The sequence below is a fragment of the Amblyomma maculatum genome, unplaced genomic scaffold (genome assembly GCF_055883805.1).
Source record: "Amblyomma maculatum isolate TAMU_Amacu unplaced genomic scaffold, ASM5588380v1 scaffold_13, whole genome shotgun sequence".
NCBI lineage: Eukaryota > Metazoa > Arthropoda > Arachnida > Ixodida > Ixodidae > Amblyomma > Amblyomma maculatum.
Window position 1 is genome coordinate 31,609,543 of NW_028146738.1, and position 22,992 is coordinate 31,632,534.

Consider the following 22,992-nt stretch of genomic DNA (forward strand, 5'->3'; position numbering starts at 1 on the left):
AGTGAAATGGCAGCATTTTTGAAACATTGAAATAAACTACAAACTATACTTGTCAAACCTGTCATTAAGGAATGGAAATCATGCAGCAATCAAAAACACAACATGGAGGCCATTTTAGGTCATCTTCACAAAACACATACCCACACCTCACACACAGCTTCATACTTATGAAAGAGGACAAACCAATATGCAAGGAGTGTGGAGATGAACCAACAATAAACCATATTTTACACGTGCGTCAGAGTCGAGAAAATAAGAGGAAACATTTTGTACAATTTTGCAACAGATCCCTTTCCATCCCAGCATGATCCTAGGAAATAAATAAGCGAGTAAGTGTCCTGTTTAAGTTGTTGCGCATTTCTCTTATATACTATGCAGAACCAACTAGCCTGACAACACGCTCTTCTGAACTGTAATCCTAGGAGAGACGTGCAAATTTCCTGCATTTTTGGTTTCTTAAAATGTTCCTAAACAAGCTACATCCTAAAGAACATTTTAGTCATTACACACAAATAAATACATTAAACCTTGTTCTTGGTGCATGGCAGCATTAGTCGCTTATGCACCATAAAAATCAACACAATGCTGTAAGGTATACCTTGGTTAGCTATGTTATATGAGACAAGCTTTCGGTCTGGTGTGGTCCTTATTCATGTGAAAGCTCTGTCATGAGGGTCTATGTCCCAGCGATCGGAAAGTGGCCTATTTCAATAATTTTACAAACTGAAGGCGATTCTACAGATTTCTAAAGACTGGAGTGCTCAACTGTTTTATCAACGTCCGCCTGCTTTGACAGCCTGGAGTGAAACTGTTGAAGAGAATACATTTTTTAACATTTAACGCGTTTCTGGAGGCGTTGCTTTCAATTACGGGGCCCACAAAAAACAGCTGTATGACAAACGCCGCCTAGGTAGGCTTTCTAGCAAGACAGCAGTGTAGCGTGGAAAATCGCTCCGCCGGTCCATCGCTGGCGCCGCTGACTTGACAGGCGGACTGTTCAAACTTACAGCTACTGACCACACCTGAAACACTGAATTGCGCATGATCAAGGCAGAATTTCTCTAACACTGAGCACTGGTAGCTATTGATTTCGCGCCCAATACTGTGAAAATCTGTCCTCTCTTCGATCATTGATAGGTCCACAGTTGAACATTTATGCGCCTCGGGGTAGGCCAGCCGTTGGAACATGGATGCATGGTTGTAGCAATGATCACTTGCATGGCGCACTCTGCAAAATTCCAAGAGACAGCTTCTGCAACGAAATGTGCAGCGCACATTTTCTACCGTGTACCCAAGTCCGGCGATGCATGCATATCGATCCCGATCGTTTCAAAGCTGCGCGGCCGTTCAGTCGGGTCATGCTAACCTCGAGCATGCGGGTGTTTAAACTACATGTACGCAAAATTCAATGACAACAAAAAGATGCAGGCTAAGCACTTTAGTCTAGTCTTCCCCTAAATACCAAAGAACATTGCTGTTCACAGGGAATTCGGATCATTCGCGCTTCCGGCTTTCCGGTTGTGCACTCTTGCGGTGCGGTGCAGTAGGTCTTCGCCTCGACGAGTCGATGTGCAGTGCAGCTTGCCGCAGTAGCAGCGCAGGCCTCTAGTAGATTCGGCATGTCTTCTTCCACGGCTCTGAGGTAGAATTTAAATGAAGGATTTAGCTAGAAACATCCTGTTTCCTCGGTCTGCATGTGAGGAACGAGCATAATGCCATTTCACATACATACTTTGGACTACCGAATGTTCTGCACGGCGAGGTGTGTATATGTTGTGCCGGCTCTAGATCTTCGGAGGTCGATGCAGGACGTAAGACAGCGTAAATGCTAGGAGTAACTCGCTTACATTACGGGCAGATCGAGGTAATAGTTTAGTGCGAAGCGAAAGCTGCTTGTGAATGTGCGTATCTCGATGCCAGCTGGTGAAGCTGGTGCAGTACGTAGCATCGCCTGTAGCTATGTGCATGACAGCGATGCTTGCCGTACACAACCCTAAGTGAAGACCGTGATCTATGTTAGAACGGATGCACTCTTCGTAGCACCTCATCGAGAGTCGCGGCTAGCTGATATCATAGAGGATAAGATTCATTAACGCATAGCAAGCGGAATGTGGCCGCGTTCGACGTGCATATAGCCATGAGCCTGTATATCGACGTCCGCCGTATCTTTACGAGAATCGAATGGATACGCCGGACGTACCTTTAGACACTTCGTATTAACTTTACCTCATGACTTGTTAGCTTAACTGACGGTGTACTTATGCACTTGTCTTCTCTGGCTTCCCATACAGTACAACCTCGTTAATTCGAAGTCATCGGGACCGCGAGAAATCTTCGAATTAAGTGGGTTTTCGAATTAACCGAACACACCAAGAAATAAGACTTAGGCAAAAAAATTCGACAGGAACGTGTTACCTTTATTCGGCATATTTTGAATTACTACTGAAAGTAATCAGAGATGCTGGTTTGCCGCGTCCGGTAGTTTGCGGCTCCTAAGGTCATGCTCCCGAGTTGGTCAAATAGACGAAACATCTCTGAACTTCCACCGCGGCACTCAACAAAACTGGGAATAACGTTCAGCGATCCGATAACTTCACCAAGAGCAGGTGCTCGGGGAGGCTTGTCGGTGTCGTCGTCGCTATCGTCGCTGTCATCGCACATGTTCGTACCAGCAGTGATCTCACTCTCCAAGTCAGAGTAGCCAGTCTGCTCTTCGCTCTCAATGTTGATATACTCGGCGAAGCCGACTGCGTTAGACTCATCCTCTGCGCAGAGCGCATTGATGCGGTCGCAATACTTCGCTCTCACCACAGACGGTGAGAAAGGTTAAATTATTGCGATCTTTAAAACGGCAAAACCATCCATTGCTGCACTTAAATTCCTCGTGCCCAAGTTGTAGAGCTAGGTCATTGGCCTCCTCCCGCAGTAGCGTTCCACTGACGGGAAGGTGGGCAGCGTTTGCTTTCTGCAGCCAGCGAAGCAGAGCAGCTTCCACATCTTGATACGTGGGAGCCCGCACTCGTGACCGCTTCGAAGAATAGGTCTTGCCGTAAGCCTCTAGTATTTTTGACTTGTTGCTCAATATTGTGGACAACGTCGAGAGGGGCATGCCATGCCTTTCGGCCAACTCGGTCTTCGAACAAGCACTCTTGCCTGCTTCCTGGATCAAGCAGAACTTCTGCTGCAGTGTTAAAGTCTTGTACTTTGGCATCTCTGCACTGCTACGGTCACAAAGCTAGCACTTCTGCACAGTCCCACCCAAAAAAAATGGCACAGTAGTCTACCCCTAACCACAGCGCACAACACAAAGAAATGGCGCAGGCGAGACCGGCGCGGCGGTGGTGGTGGCGTACTTGCAGCGTCGGAGGCACGGGGGAAGAGTGGGCGAAGCACACCAAGGGATGAAGTGGGGGCGAGGTCACGTTATAAAAACCGGTATGCCCGCCGTGTTGCAGTGAAGCACGTCTTCTCCTCTGCAGGCGCGTGTTTCGGCGGTGCGCGAGGCGCACTGTGGACCGATTTTTGTGCAGAGAGTGCTCCGGCTGGGGTGCTTCGCCTATAAATCATCACCATTACTATGTGGCTTTGCCTCGCGGCTCCGTAGGGCCGTCGTTTCGCCGGGTTTGCGGCGAAACATGGATCAGGCATTGCCGCATAGCAGTCCAAATTTTCGAATTGACCGGGCTGGCGCAGGCCGCCTGTTCGAATTATCCGGCCAAATTTACATTGGAAAATACGGGACCGCAGAAAACCTTCGAATTATCCGGGATTTCGAATTAACCGAGTTCGAATTATCGATGTATTACTGCATCTGAAATGCTTCTAATATTTCTTTTTCTTTTCTTTCTTTTGAACAGACTAAAATGGTGGTTCCTTCAAATTCTGGCTTGCATTTGTGTTTTGCTTAACGGAGTGCAAGGTTTCCAGGACTGCCATAAAATGAGTGCAGATCGCAAAGACAGTCAAAACAGTCAAAATTGTGTGCAAATAAAGATTCATTGACTGTAACATTAGCATTGTGTATAATATTTCCTTATCGTGTGGAATGAGATATATAGGCCAAGCTGGCAGGTGTTTGAACATGAGGTTAAAGGAACGCTGTAATGATATAGGTAAAATTACTATTCCTGGAAACCTTGCACCCCATTGCACAAAACACAAATGCAAGCCAGAATTTGAAAGAACCACCAATTTAGGCCATTCAAAAAAAAGAAAAGAAGGAGAAATTATAGAAGCATTTTAGATATGGGAAGCCAGAGAAGACAAGTACGTGAGCACACCGTCAGTTATGCTAAAAATTTTAAAACTAAAAATTCACAACAAATTTTCTAAGTTTTCAATGTAAAAATATTTCAGAATTACAAATTTCAATACAGTTTATATTAAAAAAAGTGCATATTCCATTTTTTACTTTATGATATAAACACATCAGTATTAGGAGTTCAGCTAAAATTAATAGTGCTGCAGCTTGCAACTCTTACACGAAAGAGGAGCTGCCATTTCTATGTGTATTGTCTAGGCTGTAGCTATCATCATGAGCATATTTATTGCCATGACAAAGATGTACTTTATATTCAATAGCCAGCAGGCCTTTCCACCTTCCTTTTTTTTTGTGTTGTGTGTCGTTCGCTGGTCAACAATTTGTGCCGTGCCATTCATGCATGCAGTAAAGTATTTTTTGTCAATAATTATCTTATTGCAAAGTTTGAGATTTGAAAATGATTGTAGTCAGCAAAGGTGCCAAGCTGCAAAAAATCAATTAAAGAATAAAGCAAATTGGCTTCAGCAGATCAACTGCTGCAGTATTTTGAAAAACAGAGACAGGATTTCAGATATCAGGGAACATTGAAGATAAGGTCATATTGAACTTTGGTGTTTTTTTGTGCATGGACAAAGTCTTAACTTTCATTGCTTGGTGCAATCATGTACCCAATGAGGTGATGTGCAAAGTAGAAGGTGTATGTGCTGTAGTGGTTTAATGTAGTGTATGGTAATGCGTACTGCACGCAGCAGAAGAAAACAACTGATTTCTTTAAATAAATCATCTTGAAAGCTAGAGCAACATTTTTACTTGAGATTTTGCTCGTCTAAAAACATACCTACTGCCAAGGTACATCATTTTCATAATAGGTTTGATGACTGGCTTACAGCCTCGAATTTTTCATTACAATAATATTTCAAAATAGCAAATATCTTGCGATCCCAAACAATTTGTTATATCAAGATTTAACTGTATTGGAGCCGCCAGTTGAAAGCCAAGGAGGGACATTTGTTCTTGTTTACCTGACTGAACAATGAGTGATAGCGCAAATGAAAAGTGTAAAGAAAGATTAAATGAATGTTTATAAGGCTTTATTCTGAGATGCTGCACATAAAACACCTCTGTCAGTGCTGGAACGGTCTGGTGACTAAGACTAATTGCAGAGGTAATAATTTGTTGCAGTGCTACAGGAGGAAATATGTTTTTGTGGCATTTATTTCTTTTTTTATATTCTGAGACTTCTGAAAGCTCATATACAGTCATATAGTTTACACAGCCTCACAATCATTCCACGTCAGATATCTGCGCATGGCCCATACATGATGTGGTGGCTGTATACATAACCTGATCTTTGATGGCTGCACGGTTGGGCATGCCATCCATGAGCGTGTCATGGTGCCAAACTTAGATGTGAAAGCGAGCACACCACAGCTGGAACTGCAATATTTACTCTGCAAGGATGGCCAGCAAGATGATAATGATGAAAAAATGAGAATGCAGAACTACCACAGTGACCGAGGCAAGCCCTTCGTCAGGGTTAGCTCTCATACTGCGATGTCACAGGAAGCCAATTTTGAGGCAGGCAACAGATTTATTTTTAAATCCTTCTGCAATTGAATATTTGAGGAGAGAATAAACACCACTTACTTCAGGTACCAGAATAAGAACACAGGCAATGTAAAGCCTTTTGACATGGGTGCACAGTCTGTTGTGAAGAGGACTGCCATTTCCTTGCGCTTGCAGTTGGTGTAGGGACGTGTACTTCTGTGCTACCCTTTGCATGGTCCAAGTACTCGCCTCTGAAGAATAGTTTAAAGCTGCTCTCTGAGAGTAGGGTGAATCCTACACATCGCAGCAGGACCATTTATGAGAACAGCAAGCAACCTGACCCTGCCAAAGTGGATGCCATCCTAAAAATTCCCTAGCCTATGAACAGCAAAGCAGTTTTGTCATGGTACCAGACAGCAAACTTCTACCGCTGCTTTGTAAAGGATTTCTCAAGGATTGCATCACCTCTGAAAAGTCTGATTCTGTCTGGAGAGTTTTCCTGGACCAGTTTTTGTGATGAAGCTTTCCAACGAATCCGCACAGCATTAACAGAAGCACCTGTGCTGGGTCATTTTGATCCAGATGCCCAAACGACTGTAACAACAAATGCCTTGGGAACAGCAGGTTGTACTGTGCTCTTCCAGAAACAATGTGGCAAAGAAACTGTCATTGAATATGCCAGTCGTGCACTCACTGCCGATGAGAAGTTACACAGTAATGTTTGGGAGTGTATTGCCATGCATTGGGCAGTCACTATCAACTTTCGCCACTATTTACTCGGCAAAAAACTGTGCCTGCTAAGTGAAAACTGGACTGTTGCATGTTTAACAGCTAACATTAGGGCCTTCACGTCATTTCACAGCCATGTTGATGGACCTTACTGAGTATGAACTTACTGTGAAGCACCATCCTGGTTGCCAAATTGTGGTTGCTGACATGCTATCCCACTTATCAGCAGCAGTTCTCCATCGATTACAGCCACTAGTAGCTGCACAAGCAGCAGACAAAGAATGCCAGGACCTTCATCACTCTCTGTCATCTACAGAATCATCAGAACATGATATTGCCATTATTGATGACATCCTGCATCATGCTGATATGACTACAGGCACACAAACCATTGTAGTGCCAGCAAACATGTGCTAAGCTGCACTGGAAGTGGTTCATGACAGTGGAGGCCATATGGATGTTGCCCGGACCCTGACCAAAGTGAGAGCATATTACTGGTGGCCGAACCTTGCAGCCTCAGTGACTCGCTACGTCACAGCCTACCAAATCTGCCAAAGAAGCAACCGCCCGTCTAAAAGTGTTGGCAAAATGGGCCTAATGCCAATCTGAGACATTTATTTTGCCTTAATTGCCATTGATCACATTACAATGCCAGCCACTTCTGGAAAGAAGTATATTTTAAATGTTATTGACTTCGCCACATGCTTCATTGTTCCAGCAGTCGGGGCTTGAACGTCGACTAAAGAGGTTGTAGCACATCTGCAGTCGGTGTTCTTTCGGTATGGTTGCCCTGACTGCATGTGTGACCATGGTGCAGCCTTCAAATCTCACCAGTTTAAGCAGTTCTTGTGCATGCATGGTGCAGAGATTCACTACTTGGTCGCATACCGCGCAGCCAGCAATAGTCTTATCGAAAGAAGCAATAGAACTTTAGTTTCCGTCCTTCGAAAAGCTGTGCCCGAATGACCCTGCCTCTTGGCACAGCAAACTTGAAGAAGCTGCATTTGCCATCAACTCAAGCTACAGTGCCAGTAGCCGCTTTTCTCCATTCAAACCACTTAACGGGTACGTCCCAACATTCCCATATCAATGCCACCATCCCGCTGCAACCAAGACACTTCAAGACCACCTCCTTATATTGCCACAGAACCGGACTGTTGCAGCAGGCAATACCGAAGAAGCACAAGCGAAACGAAAGGCAGCATATGATCAGTCTCATAGGGATCACTTATTTCAAGTCGGCCAATTCGTATGGGTATGCTGTTAGGAACCCATAGTAGACGATACTGGAAAGCTAGCTCCTAAATTCAAAGGAAATTACCAGATCACCGACCAGAAGATGCCTGCAACATTTGTGGTCACCTGCATGACTGGAAAAGGACCCCAGGATCATCCCTACGAAAGAGTAGTGCAAGTCACTCAACTAAAGCACTATGTTCCACCATATGTCGAGCCCTACATCTTCCAGAGCCAGACCTCAATGCGTGACCCTTATAGTTCTCCTAGTGGTAGTGGAAATGACATGTCCCATCCAGCAATGTGTATTATCATGAAATCCCGCCTCAAGTACCTTCATTGAGACCGTGCTGTCAACATCGGCCACCTGAGTGCTTGAAAGAATACTCCCTCTGCTAGCGAGTGCCTCATGGCACATTTTGTTCCTTGACCAAAGGGACTTGGTCTAACTGAGAGCGGCTGGATATGAACGACTCACCACTGGCGCCACCTACCACTTACAGCTCCACCGAGGCCAAGCGGCCAAGCCTAGTGTGGTGTGTGTGTGCGAGTGTCAGTTGAACGCATTCTTCGGCGTGGAGACTGGAAGCTGAGTAGTGGGGCACCATGCCTCATTATTAAAGTTTGTCTCCATTACCTGAGCCCAGTTCAATGCCAGACACCTCGCCCAACTTCTGCCCAGCCTTTTCTTAGCCTTTAGTCCTTGCCTATGCCCGCACACTAGCAGGCAAATTCATGTCAGTATTCATGCAGCCTATAACAGCAGCGTATTTGGTTGTTTTTATGTGGCATTTGTGATCAAGAAAGATGCAAAGATCCCGGCAGAGCACAGCACTGTAGACATCGTCTGCTCTAGCCTTGATGACAGGGACATGCTCACCCTCTCAAGTGGTGCACATGTCGCTCCAGAGTTAGATATGCAGGTTTGCTATAGTAACTGGGCTACTCAATCTTGAAACTTCCTTACTCTCACCCTGTTTTGCGATAAAAAAAATATTTTTGGCATTGCCTCACACCGGTGCAAGCATATATATACATACAAGAACATGCCCAATCAACCACAGGACGTACATCAGACATTTGGTATATGTCTGATTCTGGACACACGAATATTCGCTGTAGATCCATGGATGTCCGACGGGCCTCCCACGGATCTGACGACTCTACAAAATTAGTTATTTAAATCTCCCATGGAGATCCGTGCCGGATATCTATTGACATATCTATTGAGGACATTCGGAAGTGATGCCTCCTCTTCTTAGAAGAAGCAATCTATGATTACTGCAGGCAATTAATAAATCTGGTAGACTCCATGCCCTTATACGTGTCCATGAAATGGTTGAAATTAGGCATGTGCTCCGAAGTATGTGGGATGCATGCTTCTACAAAGCAACTAATGACCACAAAGAACAAAGCATCACATTGATGGCAGTTTTATTCATAAAATTAATGCTACTTCTAGTCTTCAAGAGGTTTTCAACCTGGTCCTAACAGCACAGCATTGGGGCAAGCTGTATTCTTACAGCAGAACCTATAGCCAAAATTGCGATAATTTTTGAAAAACAAAACAAAAATATGCCAAGGCAATGCACTGTTATCAAATGACTAAGCAAATTTTTAGCTCCATTATACTTTATTACAAACGATATTAGAGATACACAACTCAGTATTTCTGCAAACTTGCCTCTAATCATCAATGCATCTCTATGGCTGTCAGGCTTGGACAAGTATTTGCAGTGCATAAAGTCATTATCACCATCAGCCTGAATGCAAAGTGCAGAAGGCAAAATTGAAGACTATAATTTGCCTCCAGGGATAATGGGGCTGAAAACTTTCAAGATGGCAGTTTTATTTTGTAGGAGGTATTAAGCAAAAGGCTTCTTCACGAACTGATCCTCCTTTCCAGAAGCTGTTAGCAGCCCTGCGAAAAGCAAGGGCGACCTGCGCTATTTAGGATCCTATGCACAATAGGTAATTGTGCTCATATATGCCTCACTTCCATCCTCTTCCCCACTTGGTGGGATCAACAGTAGGAGCACAGTGCAGTGGTGAGAGGTCCCTGGATTGGGCCAGATTGCCCTGCCCTTGGCAGTGCTGCAAATGGCTTCAAGATGAGGTATAGGAATTAGTGGAACATGAAGGAACAATGCACACTGTTCATGTATCTAGATGTGGCAGGCAGGTGTGCAAGCAGTGCATCATCCTTTTCATGCATATTCATGCATATTTTAATGATTGTCAGAAAGAATAGTGCAAAGTTATAGACATGAAAAAAGCCAGCTGTTACTAAAACCAAGGAAAGAATAAGGGGGTATTTATACTTTCTAATTTGTAGCATTGATAAACGAGGAAACAATATTATTTTATGGCTGAAACTTGATTGATTAGAAGGCAAAAAAGGGAAAAATCAGATGCTGCCAGCAGGATTCAAACCCACAACCTTATAAAGTTTGGCATATGTAGCTGGAAGAGCAAACCTATACATTCTCCACAATTCATAACCCACCACAAAATATTTCTTGAAGTGCAATATAGGTTCGGTCTGGTTTATGGGGTTATCCCAAAGTGACTCGGGCTATCACCGTAGTAGAAGTCTCCGGAAATTTTGACCTCCTGGGGTTCTTTTCCATGCACTGATATTGCACAACACATGGGCACCTTGCTCTTTTGCCTCCATAGAAAAGTAACCATCGTAGTCAGAATTCGATGTTGCATACTAAGGTTCAACAGTTGAGTGCCCTAACCATTGCATCACTGCAGCAAGACTGAAATGTAATATATTTGTTTTCCAGACACTGTAAACGCATACCTTAGTGTAAAAAGTTTCCGTTATGCTAGGTAGATGCTGTAGATATGATCACTCTGAGAGCCTAGTAAAAAAGTTAGATACAGTCCATTTCTTGCCACACAGTTGCAAGTAATCTGTGACTCAGTGCCTTCATACTAGCTACAAGTTCTCTGAAATATAGCTGGACATTTCTCCAACTGTATACTGCAGAAAGCAAAAACAAGGTGCTGAATATATGAGTGGAAGAAACCTGTACTACAATTCAAACTTAAATACACTCTGCTGCTGAAAACATGTACTATACTGTCACTAGCCCAGGTCACCATCACACCAGTCACCATGGGCTAACCACCCGGCTGATCGCCGAACGTCCATGTCGCTGCAGTTCCTCAAGTTCCTCTTCATCACTGCTGTCGGAGTCTACAAGCTCCATAGCTGTTTGTATAGCCGTTGGCACAAGGTCTCAGTCCATTTTGTTTTCCTTCATAGCTGAGAGAACACACGGCAAACAATGACAGGCGTGACAAGCATGCACGCGCATCACAAACGAAGCAGAAGGCTTGCACGAGTTCTGCACTTTCAAAGCATTCATTTCTTTTGGCGCTAGTGTTGCTCTACACCTGCATGTCTGAACTGGTGCTGCATCAGTGTAGCACTTGCACGGCAATTGCTGTGCACTGCATGAACTAGTGTAGATCATGCAGGGTGAATCGAACGAACCTCATGGCGGCAAAAATACTTGTCTGCTGGATTAGATTGGATCGCATCGATATTCAGGTGTTTGAGGCGAGCTCATATGCTGTGCTACCTGGTAGGAGGTGTAAGAATGCCGGAGAGGAAAAATGGCATTTTTATCGGATCAGATGCTAGAAAGTTGCATGATTAATTTAGATGAAATTTTATATCAGCACTAATAAGAATGGAGTCAGATAATTTCGTCATATGCACAACAGCCAAATCACTTGTTAAATATTTTCATGAGGACAATTAAAACATGTATATTAGCCACAAATCTGTGGCCATAGTCCTTCACGGATACCTCTCAGACGTCCGGGTGCGTACATCCGCTCGCCATTCAATAACAGATGCCCCTCAGACACACACCGAATCTCCAATACGGATATCTGAACTTGGATGTCCGTACAGATGCTTTACGAACGTCCTCTCATGACAATGGAGATTCGGATCCTAATTGGACATACCACGGCTATCCATGGTTGACTGGGTGGGCACTGCACCAGCAGAAGCAGCAATGCGGCTGTGAACAAAAATTCCCTATATATTTGTCATCTTTGCTCAAGAAGCATTTATTTTGAAAATTCTTTTTCTATGGCCTGTTATTATTATGAGAAAACTAAATTTAGCATTCTTTTCGGACACCGGTACAAGGATCCGCTGTATTGCTGATGTTGATGGCTTTTTGAAGGTACAGCAGCTGCAGCCATCGCACTGGTGTTGCCATCACATGGTAAGGGGGGCATTGCTGCCATTGGATGATGGTGGTCTCGCTGCAAGTGAATCTGTGGGCTAAAACTAAATCGTACTTCACTACAAGCTGCTCTGTATTCAGAAACCTGCACAGTAGGGTCACTACGAATAATGCTCGTCTTTGAACAAGCATGAACACAGTAGTGCATAGGCAGCTTAAGAGCTGGGACAGCAGCAGACTATGTGATGGCCACTGTTGGTCTCTGACATCATGCATTTCAAAATGGTGGTCGCTGTCGTGGGGAGGAGCATTGTGGTCTCAAACTTCAGGTGCTTATCTCAAAATAAATAATGCATCTAGTGAGTTGAAATTTTGAAATAAAATATTAAGGTCCAGTATTATCTGCCAGAGTACATAACTGCGATATATTAGAGGACCATAGCATAACCCTTTTAAAGGTAAATAAACTCGCAATGGACTCGCATTGCACAGGCTGTACAATATGATGTTATGTGTCCTTTTCCCTCAGTGACTGCTGATTTCCCACATTGTGCTGTCAAGTGTGCCATCTCAGCAAGGCATAAAAAGTGCTGTCATGCTTTTAATTCAAGACATGTTGAAAGCATACATTTCCCTGGCATTCTGGCCAGTGGCAGAACACACGCTTTCTACGAATTGCACATTTCTTTTCACCTCATTTCTGCAAAAAAACAGCTTTACAAGTAATGAACTTTGCCTCTCATGTTTTGTCTATATGTTAATAACAGGGAGGTATAGCATAGTGAAATCTACTAATCTAGGTCACTATATCTGCTACTGTGATCAGCTCCATGCCACTCATGCACACCTTGATCATATACGATGGGCATGGCCACCAGTGCACGTGCTGATTGCTGCCAATGTGGCAGGTGCATGCACCACTGGGAAGGATGCAACTTACACTCCAGCAGTGACCACATGTGCAGTGTTGCCCCGCAGAAGTGGAACGCTAAGCTGTAACCATTAAAACACTCCAGTTAGAATATCGCAGCCAGTCATGCTTTCATTCTGTCCATGCTTTTTCACGACATACAGTTACACAACTGCAGGTGATGCTCATGCCACAAACAATGCATGCACCATTCAAATAGGGCTGTGAATATTGTGAGGTGAAACTCAAGGAAAAAAGTCAGCGGAACAAGAGCCTCTGTGAATGCCCCTCTTTTCCTCATGGGTGATGGCACAGCCTTGGTAGTGAGCCGTGGCAGACAGTGCTAATGTTCAGTTTCAGGCCAATTGCATTGTCATTGTAGTGTTATCATGATGACAAACGGCAAGCATTTTCTTGCTACAACCACCTCAAATGGCAGTGACGAACAGAGCCAAGATAGTCCGTACGACTGACTTGTTTGCCTAGCTTTTGTAGCCGCACAAAACTGGTTGTTTGTAACAATGCCTACTTGAATCTGTGTCATGCTCCAAAAACAAGACTCCCACCAAAAAATAATCTTCACAACATTGCTCGCACCATATTTGGTCCGAAAATGTGATCTTTTGGACAGCATAGATTCTGAATTATTAGTTGTGAAAACATACATATTCCTGTGGGGTGCACGATGGTTCCTGAATGAAGTGTGAAATATCGCACTAGTCCAAATCATTAGTGGCCAGAAGATCATTCGTCTACAGTGTTTGAATATGATTGATTTGATTTGCAGTGCATTATAACATTTTATAATAATGTTTTTTTTTATAACATGTTCACTAGAGTGCTAGACTCGAGCAGGATTTGGTCACCCCATTCTAGCATAAAGCAAAGTACTGTGTCACTAAGGCAATTTTACAAATGCACTCAGGGAGAACCTGGAAAACTCAGGGAATTTGGGAGCAAGAACATGGTAGACACAATGTCTTGTTTTGCAGATAATTGCTTTTTTATTCTTATTGAAATGCTACAGTGCTATATTCTCCAGGAAAACTATTCTTGATCAATTCTTTTGTGTATGTCATTTGTCTAGCAAAAGAGAAAATATCCACACCAGCAAAATGTTGGGTATAACTTATGCCAGAATTAACCTATTACACTTGAAGGATTACCACACTTTCTCATTGTTTATCTCATGGGAGTTAACTGTACTCATGTTTTTTAGATTCAGATGAACATTCTTTATGAGTCTACAAAGTAGTAAAAGCAAGTCTTGCAAAAATCATCCATGTCATTCCTGCAATCATATGTGTATTAAAAGAAGGGGTGCATTTTCAGCAAGCATCTGTACGGGGTAACATGGCAGGCCTGGCAATCTACATAGCATCACACCAGTCCTTGTCTGCCTTTCACAGAATTGAGTTGCTTACAAAGGGCATAATGACTGGAAGCAGGAAAGGTGTTTTTCCTTGCATTAGATATGTTAAGGTGCCCCAGGTAGTTAGAAAAATACATCACATATTGTTTCCTTCCCAGCCTACACTTTGGATTTGTAATCACAATAATGTTCATGTTCTGTACCTCAGAATGAAAGCCACAGGCATGTGTAGTCTCATTTGCTTGAAGGGTCAGAGACATCAATATTTTTACTGCATTTCTGGTTTTAAGTTATGCACGAGACATGTACATAAAGATTCATAACCATGTGAAATGAACCTTCACTCAGTAAATAAATCATAATTGCATTTCTTTCGTGAAACGGTTTTAAGTCTGTTCCAGGCTGTCGAATGAGGGTTCTGACATCTTAAGCTAGTGCAAAACCACTTGACACATACAAAAGCTACAATATATTTATTGCTTTGTACTTCTAAATCACGTAAGTTCTTATGCTAATCTGCTCTAGAAGCTTAAATGACAACTGGATGAAGCACTATTATATTTGTCGTTTTGAGCTTTGTGCAACTTTATACGTACCCACTTACAACAATATTGAAGTGCCACTGAAGTATTATAGTTATAGGCAATAATTGTTATTACCACGTTATCAAAAAACAAGGAAGACTAACTTCAGAGTATTTATACAGAAAAGTAGCATACAATGCAGATTTCTTTGCAGGAAAAAAATGTATCAACCAGCTCTTTACTGGTTTTTTCTCCCATTTCTCTCCAGCATGCTCAACTACTGCAATACTCAGGGGTGGACATTAAAAAAAAATTGAAAATCTAGAAGGACTCTAATTACTTTATAGGGAATATTTTCATAATTCCAGCCAGCACAGGTGACAGTGGAAATGATATTCTAATATATTCTAAGTGATATTCTAAGTGATATTCTAATTTTTTGCTACTATATTGTCAGTGTGTCAGAATTCTTTAATCTCCAAGTCTCGACGCACCGTCCTCAGCATTACCTCAATGAGAGCTTTGCAAGCATTCACATCACTGGCATTCAGAGCAAAACTTGCATTCCGGAAGCAAATGTGATGTGCTTGCAAGTCCAAGGGAAAAGTGATGAAAGGAAAAATAACCCATGCTTGCAAAGCTATTGCACGTCACTGACTGATGGTTAGTATATATGGAGCAGGCAACCTGTGCAGCAATGCATATGTGCACATGTGGAGCTGCACACCAGCTGCACTGTGTCAAAATTTTTTCTTTTGTGTGCACAGCTCAACTTGCTGCATGCGGTATTTTATTCTTTCGCGGCAAATTGTCCGGTTACTACTGACATGTTATTCATGTGGTGGCAGTTGATCTTCCTTTTATTCACAATTCTATACTGTGCAGCTCGAGAAACTGCTGCCGATAGACCTGCTGATTGGAGGATCTCCACACAATGACGTTTCTGGTGTAAGTCCACACTGGAAAGGTTTCTATGGTGAGTGCATGGGAACATTCCTGCTTTTTTTTCTGTTTGACAACCCAGTATGTGATACAGCAGTGCTACTGCATTAATGGGGTATTTTACATGCTTTATTTCGCCAAGTGTACCCAACTCGTGCTGAAAAGTTATAGCTTATGCTGTACTTTGGTTTGATGAGGAGCTTTTGGGGACAAGTTGAAAACATGCGGCACTGTATGTGACAGCCACAAGAACTTCCAAGATTTGCTAAATTTTGCCAAGACAGATGACACCTTCGTATTCTAGGTCAAACTGCAAGTCTACTTCAAGGATAAGTTGAAAACTAGGCTGGAAAAGTATTGGATACCTTGTGTAGGGTTTATATGATATATGCAGTGTTGGTTGATTGATTGCTTGTAGTTGATAGCGCAATTGGTTGAGTGATATTTTACAGTCTAACCCTCTTATAACAACATTAATTTGCCATGGAAATGACATTGTTATAACTAGTTTAGCACAAAAAATGAAGAAAGCATTATAAACTACAGAGTTAATGACGATACGGTAGCTTGCACTTTTTTTATAGCGACAAGAAGCCCATAATTTGTAAGCAATGTCTGTTTCGCAGCTATCTGGCCAATATCGATCTGTAGGAGTTCAACTGCTGAACATAGTGCAGTGGAAAGTGGAAAAACAAAGCCCTGCAGGAAGTCAATGGTTCTCAAAGCCACCTGGTGAGAAGCAACCTGCACAGTTTCTAGTTGAACATTGTCATCACGCCAGTGACTGCTGCAGTGATAGCCTCTTCTGTCAGCACTTCATCTGTAGTGCTATCATTAGTATGCAAAAATTCCTCAAGTCCCAATACATCGGCATCACTACCACTCACTGTAGACTAAGGTTCGGTGATTGCTGTCTCGGTAGGTGCTTCACGACCTTCCATGTTGCCAGAAGCTCCAGCAAAGCCCACTTTCCTGAACCAGTACATGATGGAAGAGGAGCTTACTTCTACCCATGCTCAAAAATGAACTACACTGCCATCAGGAATGAAGTCTAGCACCAATCCGTGTTCTCAGACAGAAATGTCGAGGTTCGGCATGAGCCTGATCAAACCACATCGGTGGTACAGTGCCTTGAAGCAAGCAATCATGCCTCCATTCATAAGCTGCAAGCCTACAGGGGTGTCCAATGGGAGGAAAAAAACTTGCACATGTTAGAGCTTCTCAGCTATTTGGTGCGCAGTACGGTTGTTGAGCACCAATACCACCTTCCTGCCTTTGGGCAGCATCTGATGATCAAACTTGACCAACCACTCATGGGGAAGTTCATGCGTCAAATATGCTTGTCCGTTATGACCGAAAAAATTGGAACCTTTGTGGCATCACAAAAACAGCAGGGATTCTTAGATATTTTTATGACAAAGGTGGGAAACTTGTTGCTGCCATTCATGTTGGCACACAAGAAAACAGTCATGCACAATTTGCTGTGCTTGCCACCCATACAGGGATCCCCTTTGACAGCATGTGCCTTCGACAGTAGCACCTGGAAAAACAGCCCAGCCTGGCCTCATTGTACAAGTCCCATTCTGCATATGCTTCTCGGGTGCATGGCGATGTTTCATGAAGCCACTTCTGCCTAGCATCTACATTGAGCAATACTGCATCGCCCACAGCTGCCTTATAGACCATCTCTCCTTGAATCGTTGAATCCAACCACCACCAGGCTTGAAATTGGTGTTGTGCAGGAGGTGTGCAAAATTCTTCACCTTCTCTAAAATCGGGCTCCTAATCAGCAGTTTTGCTGCATGGCCATTCAAGAACCACTGGTAGAGTACCTTTTCTAAGTCTTTGTAGGCCCCATGTTAAGCCCTTTTTTGGCCATCGTCCATTGCATGGACAGCACTGCCATCGCTTTGCAGATGATTGTCGATACTGTCGGTTACATCAGGCCATACTTGCACACTTCTACGACATTCTTGTGGTCACATATAATGTTCTTCTTAAATTCTATTGGCATTTCTGTTCGCTTCCTCTTCTGCACTGGTTGTGTCGCGCTTCCTGAATGAGCATGGAAAACCTAGGAGCAGCAAGATTGTGGCAACAGTGATGGCACACTAGGAAAACCATGCTAGAAAAACACATGTACAAATGATGCAGCATGCCTGCCACAAAAAATATGCAACTGTAAAGCAAGGACCTGGACAAAGCAAATAAGGGAGGATAGTGCAGTGCACTAAGGGTAGCGCACCCTCATATGAACTGCTCCACCCTGCAGAGGCAGAGTGCTCAAAGATCTCGCTCAGAATGACAGTGCCTCGCAGTGCCTTACACCTTGCCTCCTCCTTCACATGAGAAAGCACTCCACCCTGCCCTGCAGTGTGCAAGCTTCTACAGTGCGCCTGACCAATGCATTGGCTTGGCATACTGTCCCGGTTTTCTTTTTCTTTTTTGTCAGCTGCATAGGGATTGTCGGCATTGCCACGTACGTGCATGCTTTTGTGGTTGCTGCATTTTTGTTGACTTTCAGTGACCATATTTGATAGTTATAACTAATAATGTAATATAACACCATTGTATAAGTGCTTTGCTTTACCATAGAACACATGGGAAATCTGATGGTGCAGCAGCTTTTCATTGTTATATTCAATATATTGTTAAAACTGGTATTTCTATTAGTGAGTTTGACTGTATTGAGTAGTGACTGGCAATTGGGAGATGAAACCAATGTGGTATAGTTGAATAACCTTGGGTTTGTTACTGACTTTGAACAGATGTGATACAGCCTGTGGTGTAAGTAGTGTGAGTTGCTGCATTTGCAGATGTCATCTGTTGATGGTGGTGTTCGACAACCAGGGAGACTTTTTGGCATGAATGCCAAGAAGCCTGAGGAAGAAGCTCAGTAAAAGGCAGCTAGATGATTGAAACAAAGGTTGGCACTTGTCGAGGTATTAGCATTATAAATATAAGTGAATGCTGTGAGTGTGCAGAGAAAACCAAGTTGGAATGTTTGCAAGCTGTCAAAAATCACAAACACAGGCTGAAGCTATTATGGTCCGTAAAGTGAAAAAGGCTGACCTGAAAGCTTGGCACCACCAGCAAGCCACTGCAGCCGTGGCCTAGTGGTTAGAGCACCCACCAACGATCATAAATGCAGGGCTGAAGCTGAGTTGATCTGTAAAGCTAGAGATGCCTAAAAACGTCGACAGCAGGTGAAGCATTGAGTACACGCACTACTGCATAGCCTACTCTTAGGCAAAGCATAGGTGCACTTCTAGTTTTTTTTTCAGAGATTGTAGCTGTAAGCAACCTTCATAGAAAGGAAACCAGCAGTATTGTGCACCAGGTTAAATTGCTTTGTGCTGTTTACAACCACTGCTTGCCTCATGTTTTGCGTGCCTCAGTGTGTACATTTTAAAGCATATCTCTTGTAATTATGTGGTGGTTGTTTGGCTTATTTTTGTTGTATGGCAAGTTTGTAATAGTAAGTTTCTCATTATATGAAGGTTAAAAGTGGGAATTTAGGCAAATGTTCAATTGATTTATTTACCAATTTTATTATGCATGTCCACTATTTTGATACTTTCCAAATTCTGCTGTGCAATCATGTTGCTTGTTAAGGCCCTTTACCCTTTCCCTCCATGCAAAATGAGGAAAATAGTTCCAAATATACCAAAATTTTTTTGGGCTAATTTCATAAAGCTTTTTTTCTGAGCAAAACAGCACAATTGTTTCGATGCAATATAGATTCTTTATTGCACAAATTTTATTAAAAAATTGTAAAGAAGGCTTCACTGCAAGGCACCACTCATGGGTAGCTGCGAGATTTTCCAGTTCATCCACAGAATCGTCATCATCTGGGTCCTCAAATGACAACACGTCACTTTCTGTATCCGAGTACAGCTCCACAGAGCTATCATTATTTGATAAGGAGTTGTCACAATACTTCCTTTTGCATGAGCTTTCACTCACGTGCGGCACAGGGACAGCCATTTTTCGCACGCTGCTGTTAGAGGCCAGAATATGACGAAAGGCGACACACAAATAGAAAAGCATGGACAAGTGTGGCCATCTAGTGTCACAAGCTGCAACTAGATGCAATAGGATGAGCATAGTCATCATTGGTTTGCTACGAGAGTGAATTTTGCACATGACAACTATAGCCACCATTGGGTATAGACCCTTTACAGCGCGAGCGCATGGGCGCTGCCATATTTGATCATGTGACCCTTCCATCATCGCTGGCCTTCGGGCCTTCTGGTTTGACGGCTTTCGGCGCGCTAGTACTCGGCTGCACGGTGCGGCGTACCCGCTATCGCTGGGGACAACGAGCTTGTAGACAGCCGAAAAACTTCCGGTGAATGCTCATAGTGTGTGTGTAGGCGCTAAAAAATGTTTAATTTAACCGCGTAGTTCATTTATTGCGTCCTCCTAAATGTCTGCATTGGCTAGAACGTTTCGACAAACCCATCAGCTGTCGACTCTTTTTTTTTTTTTGCTTTTTTTGTCAATTCCCTCTCTATTGCTCTTTGTGGAAAACATGACTTTCTGTAAAACTGAATAGATTACAAACTGATTATTCCCTCAAACTTATTATTTTTTCTTAATTTTCTTGCGCAAAGGGCGAACGCATGCTCAGACTATGCTGGCTGAGACGCATTATGAATATTCATTTAACATTGTGCACAATACTTACTGCTCAATATGGACGCGCGTGTAATCCCCGACAATTGATAAGATATAATTTTATCTCCTGTAAACGTCCTGGCTTCAAAAGTCTATTACGCTGCTTGAAGGCCACATCAGGCGCTCAGTAGCGTTCACCTGCGCTCGGGCGAAGGTGACTGGAAACTGCACCGGAATTCAGAACGCACAGTACGCAGCCCAAGCAAGCGGGGATATAAAAAAATCTTATCATGGTAAACTTTATCATTGGCCCGTGCATTAGTTTCATAAAAGCAACACTTGCTGTTGGGCTAGTTGGTTCAAATCCATATTTGGGAACACAGCGCTGAACAGGACGCAACACAAGAGAACGAAGGTAGACAGGACGGAGCGCTGAACTGACAACTTTTATTTCAAAAGAAAGAAGGTGACTCGTATTTAAGCGGTGCCTATCAGAACACGTGATCAATGCAGGGAGCAAAAGCATAAAAGCAGCAGTTATTACATATGTATTTCAGCAGTACTTGTCTAATTAAAGTTTGGTTTTGTTTGTGCGGTGTTACGTCCCAAAGCGACTCAGGCTGTGAGTGGAGGACTGCGGAAATTCCCATCCCCTTGAGGTTCTTTAATGTGCACTGATATCGCACAAAACACGGGCGCCTGGGTTTTTGGCTCCAGAGAAAAGCAGCTGCCGAGGCCGAGATTCGATTCCGCATATCCCAGGGAATAGTACCTAATTAAAGTAAACAGATTCACTTACATGCCCACACTAACTTTCCTTCTCTGCGCAATCAATTCTTATTAACTACATAGACATTAATAACAACGTCAAGGTACCTCTTAACGCCCTGCGAAAAAAACTCGGCAGCAGTGCAAAGACTCAATATCCAATTCCTGAGAGAACGTCAGGGTCGTTCTTGCATTGCCATGGCTACTGCCGGTGCTAAAACGAGCTGGGGCGTGAGCTATAGCCATTCTCTGCAATTCACAGACGCTTTCTTGTCCCAGAAAGGAACACGAACTCGTGATACATCTCCCAGAAAAACGGTTGCCTAGGCCATGATGTGCACCTTATGTAGAAAGCGTCTTCTGTTCTTCCACCAATAAACAACAGGGTCATTAGCACTACTTCCTCGCAGAATACTTCGATAATACAGATGACACCTGCATCAAAGCAGCGCTGTGTAAAAGTCAGCTGGTATTCTTACATAAGATACACAGCAGCAGTTAGCACTGCGCACCGATGCGTTCCGAAGGCCAGCAATGACGGCCGTCCTAGTGGCGCCACCTGTTAGAGAAGAGTTGAACTACTCGCTGTAAACGGTCTATATAGGTACCGAATCTAATGACGAATATACTCTTCAGCGGTAGGAAAGGGTTAATGGAAATCTGCTCGAGAGATGTGCCAGATCACATTTGATGAGCATTAAAAAAATAATCACTAGCTGGCATTCCTATCATCAGATTGTTCAGACTGCTCTTATCAAGGAAATGGTCATGCTTCACGCACATTGTTATTAACCCTTTCACTGTTGGGCGTTTCAGGCCGTGACGTACCCCCAGTGTTGGCTTGATTTTAGGGAACGAGCATATTAGAGAATGAGCATAGCAATTTTTTTTATTGCTTTACAAATAACATAGTCAATGAAATATGCACATTTCAGTGTTCTGCAGGTGCTGTAATTAACATCATTATCCATATCAGCTTGATTATAAATTAGATAAATGAGGATAATGTAAGAAAAAAACTGCTCAATACATCTTGAGAGACCAAATCTGAGCTGGACTTGTACTTATCATCAAAAGAGCATCGCTCCAGTCCGCAGTGAAATGTCCCACGCGGTCAGCCATCTGAAAGTAACCGCACACACAGAGGGCGCACGTTCGATGGCCCACGCAATGGAGATAAATGGCACGTTGTGAAATCAAGATGATAGAGGGAGATCAAAAGAGGCTAAAACAACATCTTTTGCAGCTGTAGCCACAAGCAAGGGCACAGCAAGAGAGAGCGAAAACAGCAAAGCAGCAATTGAGTCGTGTGTTGACCTATTGAAGAGGCAATGGCACGAGCCCCTGAACGTGATGCATTGTAGCAGATACCACCAACTGAATAAAAATAAAAACCTGCAGACTTGCGGCAGATTGCAGAACAACCTTGAGCCCGTAACCGCATACACATGCCGCAGAACAGGAGCGCCGCATGACCGCTTAGCGTGATAGAGTAGCGCGAAGAGTGACTGCGCCGTACCGCAAAGAAGATGGTGGGGGTGGGCATGGTCACTGCATACTCTTCAGTATATACATGTCAACATAAAGCGGGGTGAAAATACGAACTTGTAGAAAGATTTGACAGATGGCGCAGCCTGTCCAAGTGCACCAGATTTGTGCTCAGGCACAAAGTTTTGAATGCATAGTAAAGAACGTACCAGTGCGTTGGTGACACTGTTGGGGGGAGGGGAAGCGTGAAAATGTACCTGTACGTTCGTGACAGCAGAAGGGTTAAAAATGCATGGCTCTGTAACAGTTCAGTCATCACCTCATGTCCAGCCACCTGTGCACCAATCATGCTTTGTTCTAGAGCTGTGCATGTCTCG

At 43.4% G+C, this 22,992-nt stretch overlaps 1 protein-coding gene across 1 annotated transcript in view; it reads left to right on the forward strand.

Moving 5' to 3' along the window:
- Positions 1 to 22,992, forward strand: part of LOC146172506 (DNA (cytosine-5)-methyltransferase 3B-like) — a 242,252-nt gene that overhangs the window by 198,407 nt on the left and 20,853 nt on the right. Inside the window, exons 12-13 of the mRNA XM_084585780.1 lie at positions 8,578 to 8,697; positions 15,683 to 15,773. Coding sequence (XP_084441906.1) covers positions 8,578 to 8,697; positions 15,683 to 15,773 — 211 coding nt within the window. The remainder of the gene's footprint in view (positions 1 to 8,577; positions 8,698 to 15,682; positions 15,774 to 22,992) is intronic.